This window comes from Crocuta crocuta, unplaced genomic scaffold (genome assembly GCF_008692635.1).
Source record: "Crocuta crocuta isolate KB4526 unplaced genomic scaffold, BGI_CrCroc_1.0 scaffold107, whole genome shotgun sequence".
In the NCBI taxonomy this organism is placed as follows: Eukaryota; Metazoa; Chordata; class Mammalia; order Carnivora; family Hyaenidae; genus Crocuta; species Crocuta crocuta.
The window spans coordinates 2,466,523-2,482,917 of NW_027531877.1; the positions used below are offsets into that span (position 1 = coordinate 2,466,523).

The following is a 16,395-nucleotide window of genomic DNA, read 5'->3' on the forward strand; positions in this document are numbered from 1 at the left end:
TCAAGTATGATTTTTAAAAAATTACTCTTCACATTCAATAATTTCAACAAGTCCCATATAGGATGAATACAAAGACATCAACCCCTAAGCCTATCATGATTAAAATGTTGAAATCAAGAGAAAAATTTTAAAATGGAAAAAGAAAAATGACACATTCTATATAATGGTTATAATTAATGACTGGTTTCTCATCTAGAATAATAAAAGCCAGAAGATAATGGTATGACATGCTTAAACTGTTGGGAATAAAATGTTTATCCATATTCTATATTCACCAAAATTAACCCATAAAAATTAAGTCAAATAGAGACACTTCCAAATCAGTGAAATCAGAGAAAATTTGTTGCTTTCGGACTAGTTTTACAAGTAATAATAAGGGTAGTCCTTTAGATGAAAGGAAATTACTTCTAGATGGTAACTTGGATTTACAGAAAGAAGTGAAAAGAACCAGAAATGGTAAATATATGGGTTAATATGAACTACTTTATAAATATATTTCCCTTATTTTTACCTACTTTCTTTTAACAATATAATATTTTGTAAAGAAATAATTATAATGCGGTTTTATTGGGTGTATAAATAAAATATTTTAGATAACCATAGTGCCAACGGGAATAAAGGAAATAGAGCTATGTAGGGGAAAAATGTCTATATTTTACCAGAATTAAATATTAATCTGTAATCGATTGTGATAAACTTGGATGAATATGATAATCACTAGAATAACCAAGAAGAAAATGACATCTATGATAAATGTTAAAACTCAACAGAAGTATTAAAAAGACACACTAGAAATATTTAACCCAAAAGAAGGCTGTAATGAAAGAACAGAGAAGTAAAAACGACAAGAGTATATTGAAAACAAACAGAAACATAGTGAATATAAATATAACTATATCAATAATTATTCTTAATGTAAATGATGTAAACTTTCTGATCAAAAGCCATAGATTGTTGAATGATAAAAAGAAAAGCAGCTATAAACTGTCTCCAGTAGATACTCCTTAGATCCACAGACACAGGAGTCTGAAATGAAGAGTGATACCATGACAAATATAACACTAGAGAGCAGGATTTGCTATCCTACTAACAAAATAGATACTAAGTCAAATATTATTGGAGACAAATAGGGACGTTTTATATATTTATTTTTATTTATTTATTTTTTTTTTTTTTTAAGANGCCCCTGGACATTTTATAATTTTAAAAGTATTAATACACCAAGAGATATAACAGTTATAACTGTATATGCTCCTACTAACAGAAGCTCAAAATGCGTGAAACTAAATATGCTATGATGAAAGAAAGAGACTTCTCAACAATAATAGTTAGAAATTTTAACACTGTACTTTTAAAAGTTGAAAGAACAACTAGACAAAATATCATCAAAGATATAGAATACTTGAACAACACTATGAACTAACTAAAATATAGAGAGTATTTCCTCAGTGATTGCAGAAGGTACATTCTTTTCAAGAAACAATAGAACATTCTACAAGATAGACTATATACTAGGATATGAAATATCTCAATAATTTTTTTTTATTTTTATTTTTTTAGAGAGAGTGAGAGAGAGTGTGAGTGGGGGAGAAGGAGGAGAGGGAGAGAGAGAGACTGTTAATCAGGCTTCATGCTCAACCAGAGCCCAATGTGGAGCTTGATCCCACAACCCTGGGATCATGACCTGAGCAGAAATCAAGAGTTGGGTGTTCAGGGGCGCCTGGGTGGCTCAGTTGGTGGGGCGTCCGACTTTGGCTCAGGTCATGATCTCACGGTTTGTGGGTTCGAGCCCCGTGTCAGGCTCTGTGCCGACAGCTAGTTCAGAGCCTGGAGCCTGTTTCAGATACTGTATCTCCCTCTCTGATCCTCCCCTGCTCAAGCTGTCTGTCTCTCTCTCTCAGAAATAAATAAAACATTAAAAATTAAAAAAAAAAAAGAGTTGGGTGTTCAACCGACTAGGTGCCCCACCTAGGTGCCCCATCTCAATAAATTTAAAAGAATTAAAACCATACAAAGTATATTTTCTGAAAAATAGAATTTATTACAAAACCAACAAGAGAAAGAAATAATGGAAATCCCCAAATATTTGCATATTAAAGCAGCATACTTCTAAAAAATTGATGGATAAAAGAAACAATCTTCAGAGAAATTAGAACACAATTTGAATTGAATAAAATTTTTAAAAACATAGTATTTTGAAACTTATGTGTTTAGCTAAAGCATCACATAGAGCTTTAAATGCATAAATCAGAAGAAAGTTCACAAGTTAATACTCTTAACCTCCACATGAGGCAACTTAGAAAAAGAAGAGCAGGGGTACCTGGGTGGCTCAGTCTGTTAAGCCCCAGACTTCAGCTCAGGTCATGATCTCATGGTTTGTGAGTTCGAGCCCTGCGTTGGGCTCTGTGCTGACAGCTCAGAGCCTAGAGCCTGCATTGGTTTCTGTGCCTCTCTCTCTCTCTCTGCCCCTCTCCTGCTCATGCTTGCTCACTCACTCTCTCTCTCTCTCTCTCTCTCTCTCTCAAAAATAAACAAACATTAAAACAAAAGAAAATAATTTAAAAAAAAAAAGGAAAAAGAAGAGCAAACTAAACCTCAACCAAGCAGAAGGAAGGACATAATAAAGATTAGAGCACAAATCGATAAAATACAAAACTTTATTAAAACAATAAAAAAAGTTAATAAGCAAAATATTGGTTCCTTGAGAAGATTAACAAAGCTGACAAACCTTTAAATAAATTGACCTTAGAGAGAGAGAGAGAGAGAGAGAGAGAGAAGACAATACTTACCAAAATCAGGAATGCAATATGAGATATCAATATATGGCCTGGAGAAATTATAAGGATTATAGTAGAGTATTATGAACAAATTAGTGCCACAAAAAAAGTAGACAACTGACATGAAATGGAAAAAATCCTAGAAATAAATGAATTAGTAAAAACTGACCCAAAAATTAGGAAATTATAATAGATGTATAGCAAGCAAAAAAAAAAAATTGAAATCATGATTTAATCAAAGAAAAGTTCAGACTTTATTGTTGATCCCCACCAAATACTGAAAGAAGAAATAATACCAATGTTTTATAGACTCATTTGGGAAATAGAAGAAGTAACAGCCAGTATTATTTTGATACAAAATCCAAAGGAAGCGGGGCACCTGGGTGGCTCAATTGGTTAAGCGTCCATCTTTAGCTCAGATAATTATCTCAGTTTATGGGTTCGAGCCCTGCATCAGATTCTGTGCTGACAGCTCAGAGCCTGGAGCCTGCTTCAGAGTCTGTCTTCCTCTCTCTCTGCCCATCTTCTGTTCATGCTCTTTCTGTCTCTCTCTCTCAAAGATAAATAATAAACTTTTTTTAAGTTATAAAAAAACAAAGGAAGATAACCCAACTACAGAAAACCACTGGCAAATATTACTTATAAACATACATGGAAAAATTTCTAACAAAATATTAGTAAACAGAATACACAACATAAAAAGGATAAAACCATGACCAAGTGGGAATTATTCTAGGAATGCAAGATTGGTTTAACAACAGAAAATCTACTACACCACATTGATAAAGGACAAAACTACATGATTATTTCAATAGATACAGAAAAGGCATTTAACAAAATCCCACACTCCTTCAAGATAAAACACACTCTCTCTTTCCACCCCACTGATGTGGAAACATATGTCCATACAAAGCCATGCATGTGGATATTCATAACAGCATTCTTTTTAATGATCCCAAACTAGAAATGATCTAAGAGTCTGAAAGTCCACTGGTGATGGATAAAGAAAATGAACTACATTTATAGAATGAAATATTATTCTGAAACAAAAAGAAAGTACTACTGATATTGTTATGACTTTCACATTAGGCAAAGTGAAAGCTAGAATCAAACAATTGGATATTTACTATTCCATTTATACGAAATATACAGAAAAGGTAAATTTATAGTCAGAGAAGTCTGTGGTTGCCTAGGTTAGAGCTGGGAATGAGGATTAATTGTAAATGGTCACAAGGGAAAGAAACTCTTGGGGTGACAGACATATTCTAAAACTGAGTTATAGTGATGGTTATAAAACTCCATAAATTAACCCCAAATCATTGAATTATACACTTAAAATTCATGAATTTTGTGTTAAGTAAAACCTAAGTAAAACTGTCTATAATTGGTTTTCAGTTTACATACTTTCTCAATTTTTGGAATAACTTATAAATTATTATTATTCAGTATTAGTTTTCCTTTTAACTTAAAACTTTGAAAAATGGATTTTAAGGCTATTAGGACTGTGGCATTTTGGGGAGGGAATATCTCAGACCAGTATATCAGTTAGATTAATGCTTACTGGTCTGTTCAACTTTTTTAATTAAACAATGGAGGGTGTTTTACACTTTTCTTTTAGCCATATCTCCATTTTGGTTTTCAGATGTTTTAGCATATGGACACTCCTAATTTGCTTTTATTATATGTATATCTCAACATTTGCACAGTTATTTTCAATGATTATTGCTTGTATTTTTTATTTCCATCTTCTCTTTTTCTTGTCAGTTGTACTAGAAATCTATCATATCAGCTCTTTTGTTAATCTTCTCTATTGTTTATATTATTTGTGTCACTCATTTTTGTTTCTATATGCTTGCTCTCCTGCACATTTTATAATGGATTGCTACTAGGAATACCTAGTTTTAAAAGTTTTAACTTTTAAAATTTTATGACAAAGGTATTTAAAGATATTAATGATTACCTATCTCAAGATTTGTACTTCAAGTGTTTCCGTTTGTCATTCTTTGCCAGAGATTCCTTAAATTTTCCTCCCTTGCTAAGTTATTTAGTATTACATTATTTGATTTTCAAATATGTGGCACTTAACCTATTTTAAATTAACTTTGATTTTATCAAATTTTGGTCAGAGAACATAGACCATATGACATTGATCTTTCGGAATTTCCTAAGACTTTCTTAGTGACCTAATAAATATTACACTTTTATAAATGTTTCTTATGGCTTGAGAAAAAATGTTTACTTGCTGTGTCATAGGTGTAGTTTTCTATCAAAATCTAATGGCTTAAGCATCTTAACTTTTTACTCTTGGTCTATCAGTTTCTGAGGAGTGCATGCTTAAATCCATAACTCCAGCTACTGATTTATCTAATTCATTTTTTTTAATTTTTAAAAGTATTTATTTAATTTTGAGAGAGACTGACAGAGAGTGGACAGGGAGGGGCAGAAAGAGAGGGAGACACAGAATCCGCAGCAGGCTCCAAGTTCCCAGCTGTCAGCCCAGAGTCAAAGCAGGGCTTGAACCCATTAACAATGAGATCATGACCTGAGCTGAAGTCATTTAACTGACTGAGCCACCCAGGCACCCCTATCTAAGTCTTTAAGTTTATTTATTTTTGAGAGAGAGAAAGAGACAAAGAGAGAAAGAGAGAGACGAGATGGAGAGAGAGGGAGGGAGAAAATCCCAAGCAGGCTCCATGCTGTCAGCCTAGAGCCCAATGCAAGGTGCGATCTCTTGAACTGTGACATGACCTGGGCCAAAATCAAGAGTCGGAATGTTCAACTGACTGAGCCACTCAGGCGCCCCCTCGTTTATCTAATTCTATCACATTCTGATGGTTGTAGTCTGATACAGTTAAAGCCTGTATAATTAACTGAATGAATCCTCAATGTTTACTACATCTTCATGTTCTGTTTTTCCTTTTACTTTATATAGTGTCCTTCTTTGTCACTTGTGATGCATTTTAGAATGAATTCTACATTTTTAGGATTAATATTACTGCATCTGCCCTCTTCTTATTCATTTTTACCTTGTATCTTTTCTTATCCTATTGTTTTAATATCTGTGTGCTTTTTAATTTTAACTATTCTCTTACCATCCATACCTGATTTGATCCTGATTTTTAAAATCCAATCACAAATTGTATTTTAATTTGTGTGTTTAGCCCATTTACAGTTTGTTATTTCTGTTTTACTAGGACTTGGTTCTCCAAATGTTTCATATTTTTAGTTATCAGACTTTAATAAAAACATATTTTAAAATTATTTTCTTCTTTCCAGCTTTTCTGTGATGATGAGTTGAAGGTCTCATATCTATTTTTGTTCTTATTATGACCAGCCTAAACCAAATATCCATATTTATAATTATTTTAATCACTATTGCGAACATCCTTGTTTTTTGTCAATATCTGTATTTTCTCCCCTAACATATGTTAGGCTAGTCTTGTTTGCCTAAAATTCCCTAAACCTCCAATTTGTTATTGACCAGATGCTATTTCTCTTTCTCTTGTTTTTTCAGTTTTCATTAATTCTAAAAATGTTCCTTATTTCTTCAAATATGTTTTTCTATATATGTTTGCCTTCTTTTGGGGACTTCTAATTCTATTCACCATGTTCTTTAAATTTTCTGTTTTAAATTTGTTTTCCTTTATCATTGTCTTTTATGAGAGTTTCACTTTCTGACTGTCTGGTCCACAAATTCATTAGGTATTTGTACCTATCCTTCTTTTATTCTTTATATTGTTTTATTTATTGCTATTTACATATTTCCATACCTAAAACTTCCAGTTTTTTTCCTTATAACTTTTTTCTTATTTTATGTTATAAATATTTTCTCTTACCTCTCTAAAATATACTTATACTTGATAAATTATTTTTCTATGCATTCCACTAATTCTGCTTCAACTGAGTATTGCTCACATTACCATATTTCTTTCATGTTGTTTTGCTCCTCACATATACAAATATATTTACTCTCAGATTCCATAATAGCTTTAGTTATTTTTTCTGCTAGAGTGAGTGAGATGGCATTCAAGGCCACGCTTCAGTTTCTGCCTTTCCTGTTGAGTGTAAGGATAAGAAAAGGGATGAAGCCTAGATCAGAATGTTCTGGAACCAGTGTTGCTCCTCCAGTTTGTTCCCACTCTGATTAGCAGTCCATCTGTGCGCATTAGGAAGAGGTGTTCTCCGTAGGTTGTGATCTACCAGCCCTTGGAGTTTGGAGGGGGAGGAGGAGGTGGAGTAGAGATGAGGTGCACCTGTTCTCCTCACCGCACAGCTGGGCTTTTGATCTGCCCCGTCATCACCCTGCCAACACGTGTGACCTGGTATGCTGCTGTTGCTTTTGCTGGTCAAGGGGAATCGCAGTGATTGTCCCAAGTTAATAAAGTCAGTCCCTATCACCCATGCTTCTGTCGTTTGTCCAGATATGACCTTAGAGAGAAAACCGCCAGCTCTCCTGCTTTTGCCCTCTACTTCAGCCACACTTCTTTGTGCCCCTTAAACAGGACAATCTAGTTCCTCTCACAAACCCTTTGCAATTGTAGTTTTTCTGTGCCTGGAATATTCTTCCCTCAGATCTTTAGTGGCTGGCTCCTCCTCATTAATTCCGTCTTACCTCAAATGTTACCTTTACAGAGAGACCATTCTTGACATTGTCTTTAAACCAGCCACCATTCTGGGTATTGTTCAATTTATTTTTCATAGCATTTATTATAATTTAAAATGATCATATTCGTGGTCTTTGTCTTCTCATCAGAATGTAAAGTCCTTAGAGCATGTATTCCATTTCTTATTTCTTTTCTTTCTTTCTTTCTTTCTTTCTTTCTTTCTTTCTTTCTTTCATTTTGCTGTGGTGGTATATTAGTCTAGTAGAAGCCCAGAGCCTAGTAAATGTGTAATGGATTTTAAAGAACAAATGAACAACTGAACAAGTGAAATAACACATATAGCCATGACTTACCTTGTTTTCACTCTATTTTTACTTCTTCCTAAACATATGACATGAACAGTCGGGTATGTTCCATAGCTTTTCTTTACTATTCTACATTCTTTTCCCATTTTTATTGTCTTTGGAGTCCTCATTGTCACCTTTTGGTTCACAAATTCATTTATATAATTGCGTCCATTGTACTTTTATTCTTTCTATTGTGTGACATACTAGGTCACAGGTCTATGTATTCTAAGTTTTCCACATTTATATTTTAAATATTTTTCTTATGATAGTAACATCAAAAATTTATTTTCCCATGTGATCATATAAAAAAACCCTGTGTTATTATTTACTTTTCGATAGAAATTAAATGCAAGTTAACTTGAGATCTTTAATCAGCTCATGTCACAATAGTGTTACCAAATAAAGTTTCTCAAATATTCATTTCATCCTCGGCACAAATCTATAATATACATAGGGTGTGAATTTCCATTTGTCAGGCAAGGAGGAAAGTGAGGTTCAAAGAGGTGAAGTGAGTGGGTGGCAGGTCTGAGATTCAAACGCCGGTCTCCAGGTATCACCTCAAGCATTTGCTTTCCTCCCGCATAGCTATGTCCCTAAATACAGGTCATATTACTGGAGCTGACCTGTGGGCATTTCTTCCAATGCTCAAATATCTTAGTCTTATTGGCCTGATTGTCTCTAGGGAAAATGTTTAAAATAACAAAACAACAACAGTCAGTGGTAACAATATGCCACGCACTATTCTAAGCTCAGTGCACATATTCATATATGGAAACTTCTTTGTAATCCTGAGAGGTTAAGTAATATTGTATACATTTTGCAAGTAAGAACACTAAACCCCAGAGGGGTTAAGTAACTCCCAAATCACACACCCAGTATGTGGCAGAGTTAGAATTAAGAACCCAGCAAACTGGCTCCTGATCACTACCCTAATCTATAATAATAAAAACTTTATTGTAGCTTATAGTTTACAGAGAGTTTTCATATCCATTACCTACTGAGCCTCATTACCACTCTGTAGAGAAGACAGGCGGGATTTGACAGGTAAGCAGTATACTAAATTTCAGAGAGGCGACTTGACCTCCTGAAATAACAGAAATTCTTTCTCCTGAAATCTAATTGTATCTCTGTTCTTGGACCATGATTTATCATCCATGACTTTTTTGGTGTACTGTAGTCTCCTCAACCTGTTTTGTTCTCCAGTATAGTTATATTGTTGTGGGTTTAAAATATTCTCTTATATGTACCTAAGGAATATTTTATCTCTTGTATTTTGATGTTCCTTGATAATGTCTCTTGCAGTTGAATTGCGATGATTTCATGAAAGAAGAAAAAAGTGGGGATTTTATCTGTACTCGGGAATATGTAGCTGTTTGTGGCACTGATGGGAAAACATACAGCAACAAATGTATGCTGTGTGCTGAGAATGCGTGAGTATCTGCAGCAGTCTTTCTCCCTAATGCATGCTCTCTGTATAATTACAGGACACATTCTTTTCTTAGAGTCTTTAAAATCAATTCATTTCATGGGAGTTAGCCATCCATAAATTATTAGGACCACTCCTTTTACTGTATTCTTTATTTTTTAAAAAATATTTTTACGGGTGCCTGGGTGGCTCAGTCGGCTCAGTCGAAGCGTCCAGCTTCAGTTCAGGTCATGATCTCACAGTCCGTAGGTTCGAGCCCTGCATCAGGCTCTGTGCTGACAGCTCAGAGCCTGGAGCCTGCTTCAGATTCTGTGTCCCCCTCTCTCTCTGTCCCCACCCCACTTGCTTTTTGTCTCTCAAAATAAAATAAAGACTTAAAAAAATTTTAATGTTTATTAATTTTTGAGAAACCGAGAAAGACCGAGCATGAGTGGGGTAGGGGCAGAGAGAGACACACACACAGAATCCAAAACAGGCTCCAGGCTCTGAGCTGTTCGCACAGAGCAAGATGCAGGACTTCAATCCACAAACTGTGAGATTATGACCTGAGCCAAAGTCGGATGTTTAACCAACTAAGCCACCCAGGCGCCCCTCCTTTTACTATATCTTTAAGGAAAAAAATATGTCATGTCACACTTTATATTTTACAAAGCACTTTTGTATACAGCTTATCAAATAGTTAACAGTGTCTCTATGAAGTAGACATCTGATATATCTAAATTATACATTTACATACATGCACATGTAAGTACACATGTGTGTATATGCACATACACACATACATATATATACAGACACCTATCTATTTCTATTTGTCTAGGAGTATATCTTTTTTCACAGAGAATTATTTAATCATCAAAGTATTTTTTTATTAAGTGCTCAGTAATTTATAATATTAGAGTAGACTAATTGGAACTTTTAATATTGAACTTCTTTCCATTTATTCAACCTTTGTTACATAGCTAACGCATCTCACTGTCCAATATGTTGTCCCTCTTTGGATCTTTCTCCACCCTCAGTGCTAATGTTTGGTTATCAATTGTCTTCAGTCAACAAGATGGCATACCTGCTTTTTAGGTTCTGGCTTCTGGCCTCAACCTTGAATTGTCTACTCTTCAGTTTTTTGCAAAAATGATAGCAATCAGTGCTTGGGGCCAGTAAAGGATATGGTAAATATTCAGTCTTCAAGGTTCTGCAAGCTTTATCTTTCCTTGTAATAAGTATCTTTACCAAAACACAACTGAATGGAATCACTCTGGTCCCTCACATTACTGCATTTTCAGGGATGCGCTCTGAAATTATGCCTTCAACTCTCACCAGTGGCCAACACATAAACGGAGAACACAGATAGACATGGGGAGAACAGACAGGCTTTGTTAGACACGTATCTTCTAACACTATTAGGAGCACACTGAACATTTAATTACTACTGTGCTTTATGTGGGGGATCTTGTGATAGATTCTTTAACTCTCTGTTTTAGGTGTAAATTTCTCTCCCCTGATTTCTGGTATACTCCTTTTATTATACAGTGAGAGCCATCCTGCTCATTGTGTTTCTGTCTTAGCTCCATCTACTGGGAGACTGCAATAACATTGGGATTCAATTCTTTTTCTTTCCCTCGAATGGTATCTTTTGATGTAGCTTTTTTCTTACTGCTTTTAATGGCTTCATTTTTCTCTTTATATTGTTTTTTTAATTGTTATACCAATGTTGTGGTTTTTATCTTTTTATGAAGGAGAAAGTGTATTATACATTTATGGTTCTGTTTTCAGAACCATAATGCTTTCAGGGGCTATTAGACTGAATAAAATTCTTAGGACTTTAGGTACTTTCCATGACAATTAAAGTATTAGTCAGCATAAATGAAAGAATAGTATAGTAGCAAGTTACATCCCATAAACTTGAATTCATATATTTAAAAAAAAATCATTGACGGCAGCATAGTTTTTGAGGGCATATCTAGTTACAAGGTGTGCTTTTCCCCTCTCTTCTGATATGGATCTCCTATAGACACAGGAAGGAAAATTCTGGAAATCATATTTTCAGGTCTGAATCTTATGAGTCCTCCTACGGTTCTATTTCTTTGACTCCAAGCTATAAACACAAGCTCTCATTAGAAAGAGTAAGTGAAGAAGAGAATATAGTGTGACATCTGTTTTCAAGGATAAAGAGAATTATAATACAATGACAATAAGTTATTTTTCAATGGTAAGATGTTCTGTGATGCTAAACTTCTGTGTCTACTAACTTTCATTTCCAGCAAAACCAGGTCCCAAGTTGGCATAAAAAGCAAAGGGGAATGTGAGACCAGTAATCCAGAGCAGGTGAGGACAAGTGTCAAAATGGTGGGAAACGTTGGGAGGCTGACTTCAGAGAGAAAGACGATGCTCTCTTCTTCCTTCTTGGGTGGGGTGTTAGGAAGGAAACAATTCCTGCCCGTTTAAACACGGCTTGTTAAGATGAAAAGCAACTGAGAGTTCCTGAAACTGGAGCGGGCTAATTTGATAGTTAGACCTTTCAGCTTTCTTTCTGTTTTCTGTGAAAAAGAGAAAGAAATCATTCAGTCAGTCAGTCAATCAAAAGGAAACTACATTTGTAGTAGAAATGGCACTACACATCAGTCATTAAATCTGAATTGAAACCCTAGCACTGTCACTGTCGGGCGATCTTGGACAAATTACTTACCCACACTGTACCAGTGTTTCCATATCTAAAAGTGAGATTTGTATTAAATAGCTTTTTTCTGTGCTAAAATTCTGTGCTCTTGTGATGATAGAAGAAAGAAATATCTCAGACATGTCACATTTGACTTTTTCTACCTGAATGTTTTGCCTAAGTCAAGGTTTGGTGCCCTTTCTATGCTCCTAGAACACCTATCAGGACATTTAGCACATCATGTATTTTTTTAAAAGTTTATTTATTTATTTTGGAGAGAGAGAAAGCACAAGTTGGGGAGGGGCAGAGAGAGGGAGAGAGAATCCGAAGCAGGCTTCACATTGACAACACAGGGGCTCAGACTCATGAATTGATGAGATATGACCTGAGCTGAAGTCAGACGCTTAACCACCTGAGCCATCCAGGCACCCAGCACATTAAGTGTCTTTTTGTGTCCCCCAGTAGATGTGAGCAAGTTGAGTGCAAGGACTGTCCTCCCGTAGCACATACTAGGGTATTTGAGTTTAATAATAAGTGAATAGGTAAATGGGCACCATGCTTAACCACATGATTAATACAGTACTTACTAAACTACCTCTAGGTCTCTGGTACTGCTCCAGGTGGTTACTATGCATTGGGCAGAGAAGCACTGAGAATTATAAAAATTCTGAAAGCAATGTGAAAGTCTTTACAATCAGTATGGTGAAATTCACATTCCTTTCCCTGTTCTTCAGGATGTATGTAGTGCTTTTCGGCCTTATGTGAAGGATGGGAGACTTGGATGCACAAGGGAGAATGATCCAGTCCTTGGCCCTGATGGAAAAACACATGGAAATAAGTGTGCGATGTGTGCTGAGCTTTTGTAAGTATCATCATCCCCAAGCAAGCCACGTGGGTGAACTTGATGAGGATGCATTTGGTTGCTATACTGAGACCCACTCACAGAGAGATACAGCCCTTTGCATGAGGCATACAATTCTTTGTCTTCATAAGGTGAAATAGTCCTTGCTCTCAGAGTGGCTTCTTTTCTTTTTAATTTATATCATCTATGAGAGTTTCTTCAAAGAAGTGGAGATGAATGTGTTAGTTATTATATTCAATACTCTTCATTTGCTTAATTATAATTACAGGACAAGGCACAGTGTTTTATAAGGCGCAGTAGTTTAAAATTTAGAAAGCAGTTTCATGTGGAATACTCTAGGTCAGTCCTTTGACATGCATTGTTTCATTTGAATATGCATAGAGACTCTTACTAAAAGTAACAGTCTAGTTTAAAATATAATGATAACAATAATGTCATGTGACCGAACCCGTTATTAATATGAAAGGTGGAACTTTATGAAAGGGAAGAATCAGGTTATCTTTCTCTGAGTGTCTGACATTGCTGTGAGGACTGAGGCTGTGACAGGAAGAACATCCAATGAGTTTCTAACATTCTGGCTGTTAAACAGGGTATAGACTCTCTATATGTCAGCAAGCTTTAAAATGCTCCATTTACTTCAGTAGATCTTTACAATCAAGGCAGGAAGAGATTTAACAGATAAATAAACTTCACACCTGCCTTTGAAAATTACAGTGTGCTGTTATAGAATTCAAGGACACGTCCTATCAGGTTTACAAAGCAGTGATTATAACTGGTTTCCAGACAGGAAATAAGCCTAATTTCCACTTTCTTATCTAGGAGGCATGTGCTTTTAGTGTTGCAACCTGCCCCAGTTCTGTGGCTTTCTGTTTCTTTTCATGCAGTAGCTAAAAAAGAGAATTTGACCTCCCAACTCTTGGTGTCTTCCTCTGTGGAACTAATAATGCCGGTCTCCAGGGTAAGACTGCAAGTAGGTAATAGATGTGAGAGGACTTAGAAGTTTAGTTCAATGTCGCTTTTTTTTTTTTTTAACAGAGGTGCTTTTACCTGAAGGCAAACAAATACTTCACAAGGTATAGAAAAGGTTTACATAAGGGCGTGGATGGCAATACATCAAATGCTCAGTTTGGTTTCACTCTTGTCACAGCATTGTATTAAAGCTCTTAGTTCTGCCTATTAAAGGGAATTTTCCTGACAATCTTCTGTTTGTCAATCAAGGAGTCACACCCATCTAGTTTTACAGAACAAAGCTTCTAATTGACTGTCAGTGAGTCAGTTTCACACCCTTCCTTATCTTTGGCAATTTTCTGGCTCATGCAAGACTGGGAAAAGCTTGTCTCTTGTAGGTGAATCGGTTTAACCAGTTTTATGGAGAAGGATATGAAAGTTTGTCTAGTAAAGGGACACTGCAAATATGATTGAGCCATAAACTGACCAACTGTTTTCTTTCTTAACAGCTTAAAAGAAGCTCAAGAAAAAGCGAAGAAAGAAGGTGAAACCAGAATTCGACGAAGTGCTGAAAAGGTAAATTACTCATCAACATATTGGTTCTTTTGGCCAGAATATTAGCAAACTTAGGTATGACACTTTGAGGTATTTCAATAATGTCATCGTCCTTAATTTTTACAATAAATTGTTGCCCTTAATTTCAAACGTCTCCAAGTTCACTATTCCTGGTATATTAGGAATATACATTAAATTCAATTTTAAAACAGCATTTCCCACCTAAATATGCAATTTCCCTCCTTGCTTGAGAAAAAGAGAGAGAAAAAATAGAAGTCAGAATATATGCTAATTAAATTCTGCTTAATTTTCCCCCAGACTTCTCTCTGTTTAGTGTAGATTAATTTTGCTTTTTTAAATAAAAAAAATTTTTATGCAAAATTTTTAAATACAAGATAAATATAAATTAGACAGGAATAACTTGTAAATGATTCTGGAGTTTTTTAAACAGTATATTACTGGTGTATTTTATATATGACCCCACTGATACAAATTGGAGTTATTCATTTTTCCACTATGGTTATTACATTCAGTGACGCCTATGTTTATAAAAGTCTTGCTTCTGTTTAAACAAAAATAACACCAAAATTGAGATTGTAGTTTTTATTTTTATTTTTTTAAGTTTATTTATTTATTGTAAGAGAGAACATGAGCAGGGGAGGAGCAGAGCGGGAAAGAGACAGAGATTCCCAAGTAAGCTCCACACAGTCAGTGCAGAGCCCGATGTGGGGCTCAGTCTCACAAACTGTGAGATCATTAGCTGAGCCGAAATCAGGTGTCAGATGCTTAACTAACTGAGCCACCTAGGCACTCTGAGATTGTGGTTTTTAAAGTACCTTTAAGTTTTTTTCAAATTATTATATGATTTAATTGTTTAACCTAGCATACAAAAATTATTCTTTTGGTAATTGAATAAGCATTGTAGATCATACAGCTTGGATTTCCTAAATCACCACTGTTATTAAACTGTCCTTTCAATGACAGTGACATTAGTTATGTTGCTAAATGACTAATATTTTTAAAAAATTTTTTAAATGTTTTATTTATTTCTGAGGGAGAGGTAGAGAGAGGCAGCGTGAGCAAGGGAGGGTCAGAGAGAGAGGGAGATACAGAATCCAAAGCAGGCTCCAGGCTCTGAGCTAGCTGTCAGCACAGAGCCCAACGCGGGGCTTGAACCCACGAACCACCGTGAGATCATGACCTGAGCTGAAGTCGGACGCTCAACCCTCTGAGCCACCCAGGCGCCCCAAAATGACTAACTTTTTGTTGAGAAGTCAGAACACCTAAATTTTAGCCATAGTTCTGTTATGCTCTGGCTCTGTGAAACTGACCAAGTCATCTCTTCTCTCTGGACCTCAATTTCTTTGTTCCAAATTAAGGAGGTTGAATAAATGATCTCAATTTTACTTTCTTGTTGGAATGTGATTCCACATTCTGTACCTTTTCGTGCTAATACAAATTTAGAGGCTACTTCTAGGCAATAGGCTTTAGCAATGGAAACTTGATCAAGGCCAAAGGGCCCACAATTTAACCCCCTGGCTGAATACGGAGAGGCCCCTGGGGCGACTCACCTAAAAATATCCACATGTCCTAACAAATGGGCTACTTACAACCAGGCACTGATACAAAAAAAGGAAAATGCCAAACGTTCCCATTTTCACCTTCCTCCTTTAAAAACAGTCCCCACTGCCTCGTGGCAGACAGCCTCACCTTTGCTCTCCTGCCCCCACACCCTTACACTAACATATGCAGCAAACTTTTATCTCTTTTGTTCTGCCTTGACTGAATCCTTTTGCCCCACCTTTGGGGTCCCCCATCAGATTGGGAGAGGCATCACAACAAGTATACTTATTTTTGTGGATGATGGACAAATATTTTCCTACGGATAGTGCTAGGTCCAGTTTTTGGTAGTCATGGGCTCAACTTCCACTCAATAATATTATTTGGTGATGCATATTTCCCACCCTAGAGTGTTCAGAGTTTAAACGAAGAACAGTGGAGCATTCAGAGTTGTCAGTAATTTGTTGAATATTCAATGAGATTTGAAAAGCCCTTCTTTTGGTAGTTAAGCTTCAGTCAAAAACTTTGGGTCATCTTATAATATTGAGCATTTTATTACTTCATAAACACAGATCTTTTCCATTGTCTTTCACCTTGTCTTGGCTGTTTTCCTCTCTTTTTCTCTGTAGCTGGGGTCATTGTTTTGGTGAGGTCACGGGA

The 16,395-nt window shown here is 35.7% G+C and overlaps 1 protein-coding gene across 1 annotated transcript in view; it reads left to right on the forward strand.

Moving 5' to 3' along the window:
• SPINK5 (serine peptidase inhibitor Kazal type 5) overlaps positions 1-16,395 on the forward strand; it is a 270,877-nt gene that overhangs the window by 209,252 nt on the left and 45,230 nt on the right. Inside the window, exons 8-11 of the mRNA XM_077772967.1 lie at positions 9,031-9,158; positions 11,416-11,479; positions 12,545-12,672; positions 14,130-14,196. Coding sequence (XP_077629093.1) covers positions 9,031-9,158; positions 11,416-11,479; positions 12,545-12,672; positions 14,130-14,196 — 387 coding nt within the window. The remainder of the gene's footprint in view (positions 1-9,030; positions 9,159-11,415; positions 11,480-12,544; positions 12,673-14,129; positions 14,197-16,395) is intronic.